The sequence below is a fragment of the Macrotis lagotis genome, chromosome 1 (genome assembly GCF_037893015.1).
Source record: "Macrotis lagotis isolate mMagLag1 chromosome 1, bilby.v1.9.chrom.fasta, whole genome shotgun sequence".
NCBI lineage: Eukaryota > Metazoa > Chordata > Mammalia > Peramelemorphia > Peramelidae > Macrotis > Macrotis lagotis.
Genome location: NC_133658.1, coordinates 886,558,584 through 886,571,827, shown reverse-complemented (window position 1 = coordinate 886,571,827; position 13,244 = coordinate 886,558,584). Strand labels below are relative to the sequence as shown.

Below are 13,244 nucleotides of genomic sequence, written 5' to 3'. Positions count from 1 at the left end.
TGTATTTCAGGATATGTGCTACCTTATTCTCTTGACATCAACACATTGCTAAAAATTTGCAAATAAATTATATAGAGTTGAAATCACATATAACAACTTACAGAAAAATTTATTCAAGTATTTTTATTGAACTTTTATAAATTGTACCTGCCTAAAATCTGGCATTTCATTAACATGCCCTATTCATGACTTCCCTTTTGGGGAGTACATATATTTGCAAGCAACTTTTTTCACCAAATGAAGCATACAAAAAGTAAAAATTGAACAAAAATTTCAGACTAGCATTTTAAAAGTATTGTTTGCATCACTACAACCTCCATCAAACTAGATACAGATGCCCTGGTACTGAAAAAAGCAGGTTCAGTGTTCACATTAAAAACGATGTGTTTCAGGGGCAGCTAGGTGGTGCAGTGGATAGAGCACCGGCCCTGGAATCAGGAGTACCTGAGTTCAAATCTGGCCTCAGACACTTAATAATTACCTACTTGTGTGCCCTTGGGCAAGCTACTTAACCCCATTGCCTTGCAAAAAAAAATGGGGTGTTTTTACTTTTTTGTGTAAAAGGTAAATGTTTTATTATATATTATTACATTTTATTATTATGTTCATTGGTGATAATGGGCTACATTGTAGTTATAAATAAATATTAAATTCTGTAAGCAACCCTTGACAAGTTTTTGTTGGGCAATGAGGCCCAGAAGAACTAAAGGTTTGTATACCCATGGTCTAGATCTAAATGATTTTGGGCAGGTCATTTAACCTCTCTGTACCTCAGTTTCCTCATCTATAAAATGATGACCTTGATACTCTCACATGTCCCTGCCCATTCTAAATGTAGATCTTAAAAGTTCTGCCTGTCTGCCTGTCATATATTTGAAATAACATAGAGCGTGCTATAAAAATTAAAAGTAATATCACACAAATGGAGAAACATAGGCAATGCCATTTATAGAAGGGTGAATAACATAATTTAGGTGCTGACAGTGAAGTGTCTGATATGCCAAAGCAAACTATGTAACTAACTTTTTCAATGAAATTAAAGAGGTCAATAAAAGTTAATTTCTGAGAATTTAACAATTCCCATTAAATTCCTTAGGATCAGAAATCATGGAGGATATCTTTTAGATGTCCCAGATATGCTAATAATTGACATGGGTCTTTACTTACCCAGGAGTGACTCATGCAAAACCACCTGTTCCTCCCTTTGTTTCATTTCTTTTCTGGGGAGAAAGTGGAGTAGAGAGGAGGACGTTTCTATCAACTCATTCCATCTTTTCTCTTCACATGCACTGCCAGGGATGAGGAGGGAGGGAATTTAGGGCAGGAAGTGGAGCATATTTTGAACATAAAATGGACAAATAGATTTAATCCTATTTTTTCTAAATTTTAGCCATATGTTGACTGATTTAAAATATTCAAAAGAAAGCTGATTCTGAGAGTTAGTGTTTAAGAATGCTTAAATTAATTTCAAAGAAAACTACAAATTTGCCAATTGCTAGCAGCAAAAGGTTTGTTCAGCTGGTGAAATTTAGGATTCTGGCAGAAAGGCCCTGGGTTCTTTGAGACAGGTTATGACAGGCCCATCAAAGGGTGTTTCTTGAAGTGTTGCTGGATCACATTAACTCTGTTTCAGCAACAAAACTTTTTACTTTCACTAAATTATAAGTGGTGCCCATTCTTTAATTTTCCAGAAGTTTTCAAGAAAATTATATAGGGCTTAAAGTTTTAAAATATGTTTTTTTAAAGTTTCCTCTTCTCCTGTATCAACATGTTCTGATAATTTAATAAAATTCATGTTTCTGTCACACTTAAAAGGTATGCAAAGCATCTATCACAACTACCCTTTAAGATAGGTTGCATAAATATTATTAATATTCTTATTTTACTGTAAGAGAGAATTAGGCAGGGGTACTTCCCACAGAGCTGGGTAAGCCCTAAGGACCCTTCTGGTGGGATATTTCTTTTGTCCCCTTGCTAAAGGAAATACCTAACTAGGAGCCTTCATCTGGAAAAAAGTCTATTTGCATGTCCAGTCAAATAAATCCCCAACTACATATAGGTGTAGAAACTGAGGCTTAGAGGTTAAGGAGTCATGTTAATAGGTTAAGGGGTTGAATGAATGACAGTAAAAACATTTATAAAACTGGGTGTCAATCTAAACCCTAGAGATTCAAATAGGAAAAAAAGCTGAGATACCAACCCAGATCTCCCTTGGGCTTTGTCCCCCCGTGACATGAGGTCTATAGGGAGTAGCTAGAGAGAAGCTGATGTTAAATATTTGATGTTAATATATAAAATATTAACTATTTGTCTTATTAGAGTAGGTTTGGGACCATTTTTATAGTAATTTTTTACTTTCCTCCTGAAAGCTTAATGGATTTGTGATACTATTGTGTGTGTGTGCATATATTATACACACACATACATGCATACATACACACACACATTTATATGTGTACTTAATTAGATTTGTAATTAACTGCCTAAGTAGAAGTTTCCCACATTTTTGTGGTTGTGGTTAGTAAAGAATTTTCATGTTCCTGATGGACTGTGGGTCTCTATCAAAAGTTTGATCATTGAGTCTTTTTTCCAGTATGTTAAGTGGTTTTTCTTTCCTTTTGAAACAATGGAAATCTTCTAGGACTTTAGATCCACAGAACTTCCTGTTTTGGTTCAGTAACCCACTCTATGATCCCCACTTTATGGATGCCATCCACCAGTAAAGAAATCATGGTTGGAAATGTCTAGCATTAGTGAGAAGTACTTTGAGGAGAGAGCATGACGAATGTGCCAGTATCAGGGAACATCAGAAGTATGAGAACAACATAACATAACAGAGGATGAGACACGGAGACCAAGAATTCCCACCTCGGATGCCTTCTGTTTGTATGATCTTGGACAGGTTCCTTGGCCACTTTGAGTCCATCTTCCCATTCATAAATGGAGTTACCCATAGCACCTACTTCACAGACTTGTTGTGAGTAGCAGATTAGATGATGTATGGAAAGTGCTTTTCATACCTTAAAGCACTATAGAAATAGAAACTATTTGCCCTCATTAGAGAAGGTGCTGTGATCAAGGAACAAAGCAGAATTGAAGTGGCTCAAAAGAAATGACAATTGTCTAAGTCCAGGTGTTCATAGGGACTATTTGTGCCTGACCTGAGGTAGAGCATCCAAGCTCCCATTGGTCTGTTCAGCCACAATTAGACGCACTGGAAGACCCTAACATAGTAATATTTTTTTGCTCTTCTTCGAGAATGAAGGACACCGGCCACAATGAAACTATTGTTGCCTGATGTATAGGAATTTTGTGCTTTATCTGCATAAATCCTTTTTATGCTTGGGAAAAAAAAAAAACTAGGATCTGCCCTTAGGGGAGAAGGTGGCCCTAACTTCTATGGCATCATGCACATGGGTGTGCTGCTTTGGCAGGAAAGTGGAAGGTCAAAAGTAGAGAAGCAGGGACACCTTTAGTTGGGAAGGAGAAAACAAGCCATGAGAGAAATATTGGAGTGTAATCTTGGAAGCTAGACTAGATACAAATAGTAATCATAGGGTGACTTTTGAAGGACAACCAAAGAGAATACTGGAATTGTCCAGGAGTATTTTCTATAGTGATGATGTATCTTATGGAGAGTCTATGGGAATTTCCATAAAATTTAGATCTATCTGTATCCTTAATTCATCTAGTCCCACCCTTCACCTGAAATACGAGTATGCAGAAGTTTTAAATAAGGGAGATGACTTGCCCAAGGCCACTGAGGTGTGAAGCAGCAGGGCTGAGATTTAAACTCAGTACTCTGCCTCCAAATTCATCTGTGCTCTCAACTTCAGTGTGCTGTTTATCCTTCAGTAAGTCAACCAGCTCCTTAAATGGAATAGAGGGTAGCAGCAGGGAGGAGGAAAAGATTCTTTATTAAGGAGAAAAAACTGGAAGAGTGATGATGATGGGAGCCAACAAAGGCTAAATGTCAAAAAAAACAGGTGAAGATATGGGGGAACAGACAAATCACACAAAAAAATTCTCATAACTAGGTATGGTGTGAGTGAATGAGGGGGAGGTCAGATCACAAGAGCTATGGCAAGTGTTAATATATTGGCAAGTCAGAAGAAGTGAAAGGATTCTTGAGGCCTCTCTTGTTTAATGCTCTAAATTTGGCAGCAGAAATGTTTTGTCTAGGTGTCTAGAATCCATTGAGTATCAAACCAATAGCAGAGGGCTGTTCTTCCAACATCTTTTCTTTAGGAAGTGTTTTCTGGATGTCCATTATATTCCTGAGCCTGCTATCATCCTTGACCATAAGGATTTATAATTTATCAGGGTGGTGGAAAAAGTATATACATGAAATGTTTTGCTTTTGAGACACAAACATCCTAGGACTTGATTTAGAAATTATTTTACCTGTGAATGTAGAATTATAGCAATTATGAATTATGACAATGTAAAAAATAATGAAATAACATTGCCAACATGAAAGCTAGGAAGTAGATAAATCACAGGAAAGCAGTGATGGTTATAGTAAGAAAAGCACTGTATTCAAAGCTATTGGTACCACCTACCTCATAAGATGGTTATTATATTTGTAGGAGTTCTTGTCATAGATCTGTCACCGTATGACCTCGGACAGGTCACTCTCCCTGAGTCTCTATTTCCTTAGATGTAAAATTTGAGTGTTGGACTAAAGGATCTCCTGCCTTCTTGTAGCTCTAAAATTTTGTGCAGAAATTCTGATTAAACTCCTGTAGTCGGTGAAGCTATAGCTCCTTAGCCTGGAGTGGAAGTTGTTTCTGTGAGGAATCTGTAATCTCATTGACGTGGCACAGCTCCCTACCTCTCCGTGTCTTCTCGCTTGGTGGGACTGCAGTCCTCCCTGATCTCTGTCCCCTTGCTCTGGATCTCAACTCTAGAACCCACCTGGGTTGGGCAGAAACTTCTGGAGCGTGCAGGTGGTCTATCAATGACCCCCGGCTCTTTTCCCAGTGTTCATCTATCGGATGACATGCTTTATGCCACTTGCTTTTCCTGGGTAATTTTTTGTTCATGTTTCAACCTACTCAGCCAGTCATGCGTCTCTCCTTTGCCCTTCGAGGGATCTACAAGATGAATTCCAAGGCCATGGCATCATTCTAAAATCTGCGGGTCTGCAGGGGTAGGCCTGGACTTGCCCCTATGGAGGCCGGCCCCTCAATGACCAAGTCTATGCTGGCGATCCTTTCTTTGCTGGAGTCTCTCCTTAGGAAGAAACTTTTAAGAATTCTGCATTTTGAGCTTCTCCTTGACAAGTCTATGGTAGAACAGACACCTTTTCTATTCAATTATTGTAGGGGACAGGTAGCATTGCAAAAATAACGAGAAATCGGGGCAGCTAGGTGGCCCTGTGGACAGAGCCCCGGCCCTGGAGTCAGGACCTGAGTTCAAATGCGACCTCAGACACTGAATAATGACCTGGGCTGTGTGGCCTTGGGCGAGCCGCTTAACCCCATTGCCCTAAATTAAAAAAAAAATAAATTAAAAAATGAGAAATTTAAATTTTCCAAAGCAATGTGACTAGTAGGATGGCCCGTGGCAAAATGCAAAGAAAGCTGACATGGGCTGTGGGACAAGAATCCCCATCTTGGCGGTTCTTTCTCCTCTGGCCCACGCCCCGCGCTTCTCTGCGTGACACTGCAGGAAGAGGAAAGACCTGCGACCTTGGCCGCGTGCACTGGGCTCCCGCTGTGCGGGGGAAACCTGCAGAAAGCTCCAGCCTCGGGGAGCGCGGGCTCAGGAGGCGGCAGGTGGCGTGTTTGTCAGAAAGCATCCGGGTCAGGGGGCGCGGTGGACGCGGCACGGCCCTGGGGTCGGGAGGACCTGGGTTCAAGTGCGGCCTCGGACACTTCCCCATGACCTAGCCGTGCGGCCTTGGGCGAGCCCATCCCCTGCCTTGCAAAGCCCCCCACTGGGCCTCGGCCCCCGGCCCGGCGCCCCCTCCCCGCCCCGAGCCGAGGAACGCCGCGGCGGGGCCGGCGACTCGTGGGGAGGGCAGGGTGCCCGGATGGGGCGGCGAGGGGGCGGGGCGGCCGGGCCGCAGTGCGCCAAACCGCGGCGTTCCCGCCGAGAACAAAGGCGGCCGAGGAAACATGGCGGCGGGGGCGGGGCGACTCCACCTCACGTGACCTCGGCGCTGGGCGGGGCGGAGGCGGCGCCGGCGCCCTAGCAGGGTCGTGACCCGGCGGCCCGGGCCGGGCCCTGTCGGCCAGAGGCCCGTATGTAGGGACTTCCGCCTCTTCCAGGCTGACCGCCCCCGGCTGCAAGCGCGCCGGGCCGAGGCCGAGATGCCATCAGGAAGACCCGGGGCTGAAGCCCCCCGTCGGGCAGCCAGCACTTGTGAGGCACCTCCTGAGCCCCTTGGCTTTGCCCCTTGCCCTCCTGGAGGCCGCCCCCCAAGGCAGGCCCCCGGGGGGCCCCTGTGCCCCCAGGCCGCTTCCCGGCCGGCCGTGGCCGCCTCCACCAGCCTCACGTCCTTCCTCTCCCAGGACTGCGGTCGAGGCCGCCCGGCTGAGCCATGGAACTAAGGCCCTTTAAACACATCAGCTCCTATAAGTCCAGCAGCGAAGGTGGGCAGCTGCGTGATGGCACCGAGGGCCCCCACCCTCCGGCCTGGATCAGCCCATCGAGTCTGCCCACTCCAGTCCAGCCTCCCTCCAGCCCCTCAAGTGAAGGCTTGAAAGCTGAAGAGATCTGCCTCATGGGGGGGACCAAAGGGGGCTTCACAGAAGAGTTGGCACTGGAGCTTTTCCCAGAAAAAACTGATGAGAGGCGGAATGGCATAAGAAAAGCAACAGACTTGGATCCAGGGGAAATTGGGTTCAAATCCCACCTTTTACACCGCCACCATTGATACATTCACCACTTAGAACCTGCTTTTTTCTCATTTGCAAAATGGGAATGAGCCCCGTGGTACCAGCCTCACAGTATTTTTATGAGAATCAACTAGTATAATGTATACAAAGAGTTTTGCAGAGCTTCAAGCTATGTTTACATATAATAGACAGAGATATCAATTATTTTTAATATGCCTAACAGGGGGACCTGAGGGAGAAAGTTCATTCCAGCACCTAGCAACAGCAAATATAAAGGCATGGAGGAAGAAAATGGCAGTCAATAGGTTGGGGAAAGTGGGGAAAGAGAGGAAAGAGTCAAGAATGATTGGGAGAATGGCAACGCCATCAAAAGAAATGGGGAGATTGGGAGTGCTTTCAAAAGGAAGTCGATGAGTTTGGGTTTTGGACATAATGAATTTGACCTGTTGGGAGGGCAACCAGGTGGCAATATCCAGCAAGTAGGTGTAGATGAGGCCACATTAAGAGGTCAAATGCCTGTCAGAGATAGCTTGATGATTCTAATTAAATAATACAAACCCCCTGCAGTCTGGGAAAAGATCTGTCCTGAGGCAGAAAAAAAAAATTCATAGATCACTTGTCTAAAGAGAATAAAAATGCTCCAGTACAACTCCAGCCAAATTACATAATAGAAATGGCTCAAAGAAGCCAGGCTGGAAAACACATAAGCATACTCATGAATGAGGAGCTTTTTTTTTTTCAATTCTTTAATAAGGGGGAAATAATTGTTAATATTCCTTAAATATTTTGGCATTTAGCCTCAGAAACTTATTAGCATCACTTCACCTATCTGCCTCAGTTTTCTCAGCTGTAAAATGGAATAATAATAGTGCCTGCTTCCCAGGGTTGCTATGCATATAAAACAAGATATATGTAAACCTTAAAAATGCTATATGAATTAGCTATCATTATTATAGTATTGACAGAAGCTCTGTGCCTGTACTATAAAATGTGTGAGAAGCGATGGGCATAATGTAGGAGTGTCTTGAAGCCCAGATGGCCAGGATTTCTGCTTCTGACATATATTGGCTGTAACAAGTCAATTATCCTCTGTGCATCCCCAAGCAGCTCTAAGTCTGAAGTTGTCAGCGTGTGTGGTTAGAGGGACTTTCCTCCTCCACGTGTTCCTACACCAATGAAGCTACACACATTAGAAAATGAGAAAGAAAGAAGGAAGGGAAGAAGGAAGGAAGGAGGGAAGGGAGAGAGAAAAGAAGGAAGGAAAGAGGGAGGGAGGGAGGAAAAACCTGTGAACATACTTAGGAGGGTCAGAGTCCATCTCATTTATTACATGTAAATGCTAATGCCTTTAATACATGAGTGAAACAAGTGCTTCTGCTAGGCAAGGCTTCTTTCAGGCCTGAGCACTCTCACAGAATGAGGAGGCTCTGCTGGTTTCTAAGATAAAAAGCAAAACTTATCCCCATAAGGGCCAGGTGAGGCACTGGAAGAACTCAAGAGGCCTGGATGGATCATCTCCCCAGGGGGTCAGACTTTAGAGTCAGAGCCATGGAGAAGGGACAGTTGGCCTTGGAGGCCTCTTCAGTCTCTGTTCCTCCTTGTCAGGGTTTTTTCCTCATCTTCTAAACTGTTCCTATGACCTTTGCTTTCATCTCTTCCTCCAAAGGCTGGTTTGCCACATCATTCTGAATACCTATGTCTTCAAAAGAAACAGCTCTAGATGAAATTAGACAGTCTGAAAATCAGCTGACCAGAATTCTTACCAAAGGCAATTAGTGGCAGTGAGCTCTCCTTTTAACTAAGAACTCTTCTGGGGTCTATCAATAACAACATATGAACAAAAAATATGACCAACATACTGGAGAAGGGGGAAACGTGGAGGGCTTTTAGGGTTTTCTGGTGACAATTTCTCATAAAGCTTTAATGTTCATGAGCAGGGTCACTTGGTAACCTCTCTTCTTCAGAAACATAACCTTACACTTTATCTTGTTCTTTCCTAGATAACCAGTTCAGGATGTCCATCCTGGAAAGGCTGGAGCAGATGGAAAGGAGGATGGCTGAAATGACAGGATCCCAGCAGCACAAACAGGGTGTTGGAAGTGGTAGCAGCGGAGGCAGCAATGGGAGCGGGACTGGAGGAAGCCAGGCACAAGTATGAGACCTAGAGATAATGAGTCTGTCTGTCCATTTGATGAGACCATATCACAAATACCTCCCTAAAGACCAACATCAGTCTGCTGAGATGACTGTTGTTCTTGGACTAAGGAGGCAAAGAGACTAGACAAAGTACCTTTGGGTCAATGAACCTTCCTAGCACTATCAGGGGAATTTTACAGTCATAGAATTCTGTCGGTGGTTTTTGGATCATATTGATTCACTTAAGATTTCATTCCAGTGACCCCTGACTACAAAAATGGAGGCCACAATGGCAGTGTTAACGGATGTTAAGTTACACCCTTTCCAACATGTGAATTCCTATATCTCTTTCAAGTACAAATATAACAAATGTTAAACAATTTATTACCCTTTGACAAAAATCCAAATGTTCAGTTTAAAAAGTGCCTTCAGAGAACATTTCAGTATCCTACATAGGATTGTATCTTGCATTCCAGGATTCATTTTCACACATATTTCCTAAATTTTAATAGGCACTCTAGTATCAAAAGCATAGAACTCCATAATTGCTTCAGGAATCCCATAACTGTAAAAGACCCACATAATCCATTTTTGGAAGCTAAACATGAATTGGTAGATTTCTGAAGAACCATAAGCTACCAGTGGAACTCCTCATGGAGAGTGATAGTTAGGAAGCAAATAAAACTTGGTCCCAAAGTAAAGTAAAGGATCCTGCACTTAGCACCTTCCCTTCACATGAACTGTTGTTTTCACATTGTTCCATCTTCAGAAATGGACTGAGAAGGGGAACGCTAGAAGTAAAATGCTTTACACAGCAGGGTTAAGATTTTCCAGTCAACCTGTGACCTCATCCCTCCAGCCATGAAGCACACAAACTGTCCCTACCCACCTGTGGTGCATGCTTTACGTCCAGGGCTTTCCATGTTTTAGCCTCAGGAGGTCCAGTCCCCTGACATCATGAGGATCCCAATAAAGCAAAGATAAGCAGGCTCCCCTCTCTTTCCAACCTCCCAGATGGTATGGGAGGGACATCTGTATACAATGACCTAATAAGGACTGTGAAGCCTGGATCACCTGGCAAGGGACAAGAGTATTAGACCAACACTCTGTTAACTTCTGTGTCTTATATAAGCTTCTAATAATTAAAAGGTGATTAAGATAGCCAGTTGGTATCTGCTTTATGTGATAAAGATAATACCTTTAAAAGAAAAAAAAAGAAAAAGATCAAGGACTTCCTTCTGCATCCTCCACCTAGGTGATTTCTTTATTCATGATCACAAACCTTTTTGTGTATCCAGAATTCTCTCTGCCTTTGCCTCCTAATCTGATGCTGGGCATCAGAGGCCCCTTGCTAGGCTTCTTAATGAAACTTTTATAGCAATAATGGAGACAGTTTTGCATCCATTATCTAATCCCTACCTTCCCAACAAACTCTTTCCAAATATAATAGAAAATTCACTAAAGAGTGTATAAAGAAGCAGTAGCCTAGCCAGTAATTGCATTTTATAAGGTTCATCCCCTGAAAAAAATATTTTCTAAAACATACGAGATAGGAGAACTGGTCGGGAATGAGTAATTTGAAAGCACTGTGGGTAATATTGATACTTCAAAGCTGCTGACAAGCCACTCAGGTACTAATTTTTATTTTTCAGCTGATTTAGTAGGGGACAAATTATTTCAAGTTCCTGAATTATTCTTCCCTATGTTCATTTTATTATCATTATCATCATCATCATCAGTTATTAATATTATTATTGTCATCATCATCACTTGTAAAGTTCCTGAAGCTTTCCCCTTTTGGTTATACCTCAGGTGAATTTGGTGTTATAGTCTTCCTAATTTTTCTGTGAAGAAAATAATTCTCCTAAAAGGAGGTATTAATATGTGCACATCTCTGCCCTGAGTGCTGAGAATAAAAATTAAAAACTAAAAACAGTCCCCACTTTCAAGAAGCTTTATATTCTTTCAGGAGAAGCAGTACATAACACTTATAGTTAAATACGAAATGATTTGGGGGAAGGAGGATCAGGAAAGACCTCCTATGGAAAACAGTACTTTTGAACTGAACTCTAAAGGATATTAAGGATTCTGGGAGGTGGAGGTAAGAAGAGGTACACTGCAAGTTCAGAGACTAGAAAAAATGTGCAAAATTATGGAGATGGAATACCAAAAGTGGGGGAACAGTTCACAGACAGGGGAATAATGTATTTGGAAAAGTTTGGAACAGTGGTCGGGGTCTAAGATATGAAAGGTTTTAAATGATGCCAAAAGTGAAGTTTGTATTTTATCATAAAAGCCAATAGGGAGCCAGGGAAGCTTTTTGAGAAAGAGAGTGACATAGTCAGACCCATGCCTTGGGAAAATCACTTTAGTAACTTACAGAAGGATGGGCTAGAAAGAGGAGAGACTGAGGAGGCAGGAAGACCAGTTAGAAAATTATTGTACTAGTCCCAGGTAAAAGGTGATGAGAGTCTGAACCTGGATGGGGGTGGTCATGTGAGTGAAAGATGAGGCAGATATGAGAGATGTTGGGGGTAAAAATCCACAAAGTTTGGCAATTGCCTGGATATAGTAAGTAAGAAAGAATTCAAAGTAAAGGATGATTTCAAGATTGAGAATCAGGGCTTGTGTTTTTGACCAGGATTTGAAAATTAGGATGAACTTGGTAGGAAAAGACAGTGCATTATCTTCTGGACATGCTAAGTTTGAGATATGTGTGAGACATCCATACCAAAATATCCAACAGAAACAAATAATACAGTGCAAGAACTTGGGAGAAAGATTAGGGCTGGGAATCATCTGCTTCGAGATGATAGTTAAACCTGTGGGAGCTGATGAAGTTACCTAGAGAAAGAAAGGAAGCGTAGAGAGTATAGGAGAGAACTCAGAACAAAGTCCTTGGGTATACCTACACATAGGAGGAGAAATGATAATCCCCAAAAGAATTCTGAGTATTAGTCAGACATGTAGGAAGAGAAATACTTTGAAAACAGGGGAAAGTATCCAGGAGATGAAAGTGATCATCAGTGTCAAATGGTCAAGACATCTGATGTTGGGCAAGAGAGGTCAAAAATGATCAAGACTGAGAAAAAACCACTGGTTATGGCAATTAATAAATCATTAGCAATTTTGAAGAAAGCTGTTTCAGTCATTGATAAGTTTAATAGTCAGATTATAGAATAGAAGGCAATGAGGAGTTGAGAAGTGAGAGAAAAGAAAGGAAGTAGAAGCCACCAGTATAGACAGCTTTTTCTAGTTTTGTTGTGAAAGGTAAGAAAAATCCAGGATGAGAAAAAGTGAGTTATTTGTTTTTTTGTTTTTTAAGGATGGGAAAAACCAAGCTATGTTTCTAGGAAGCAGGAAAGATCCTAGTAGAAAGGAAGAGACTAAAGAGTTGGGGGTCAATAATCAGTAAATGGCTATTAAGCATGTACTATGTGCTTTGCATTTTGCTATATGCTGGGAGTAAAAAAAGGTAAAGAACAGTCCCTGCTCTCAAGGAGCTAATGTAAAAAGTATTTAGGAGGAAACCTGGGAAATAAGAGGATGAAGAGGGAAGATTCCAAGCACAGTCAATGAAAATGATGGGAATTAAGAAATGGAGACCAGGATTGCTGGATATCAGAGTACATGAGAAGGTAGACAATGGAAGAAGACCGGAGAGACGGGGATGGTTACATAGAGCTTGGAAGACCAGACAAAGCATTTTATATTTGATCCTGGAGTTGATAGGGAACCATTAGAGTTTATTGAGTAGGGGGATTGTTAGACCTGCACTTTAGGAAGATCATTTTGGCAGCTGAGTGGAGGATGGCTTGCCAAAGCAAATGGAAGAAAGTGGGACCAAAGGTGCAAGTAAAGGGATTGATCTTAAGGAAAAGGGCCACCTCATCAAAGATTGAAATATAGAAGGAGGGGATAGGGGATGATGTCAATGGGTTTTTAGGATATAGAGAAGGGGAGAGGGAGGTCTGAGTTTCTGACTTCTGTTTCTTCAATGAAGCAGGGTCTTCTACTGAAAAGAAAGTATAGGAATGAGGTAGGAAGCAATGGAATTGTAGTATTCTCTATTCCCAAGTAAAGCCTGAGGTGCCCTGCTTTGCTAAGAGAGAAGAATAAGGGTGGTGGGAAAGACAATGAGACTGAGCTGCTTCAATATATCCCTCCAGAAGAAGGATAAGAGGACAGCAGCTGTGCTTTGCTCTCAGAATTGTCCACTACAATGTACCCTGCACCTACAACAACCTCTTTTCAGTATCAGTG

At 42.2% G+C, this 13,244-nt stretch overlaps 1 protein-coding gene across 3 annotated transcripts in view; it reads left to right on the top strand.

Moving 5' to 3' along the window:
- The window catches only part of CAMTA1 (calmodulin binding transcription activator 1), a 62,797-nt gene that overhangs the window by 21,692 nt on the left and 27,861 nt on the right, over positions 1 to 13,244 (top strand). For 2 of the 3 annotated variants that reach the window (XM_074218570.1, XM_074218569.1), the window contains exon 2: positions 8,846 to 8,997. In XM_074218570.1, coding sequence (XP_074074671.1) covers positions 8,860 to 8,997 — 138 coding nt within the window. In that variant the 5' untranslated portion in view covers positions 8,846 to 8,859. Of the gene's footprint in view, positions 1 to 6,260; positions 6,370 to 8,845; positions 8,998 to 13,244 lie in introns of those variants that run through there. The other variant, XM_074218568.1, reaches the window with a different exon arrangement.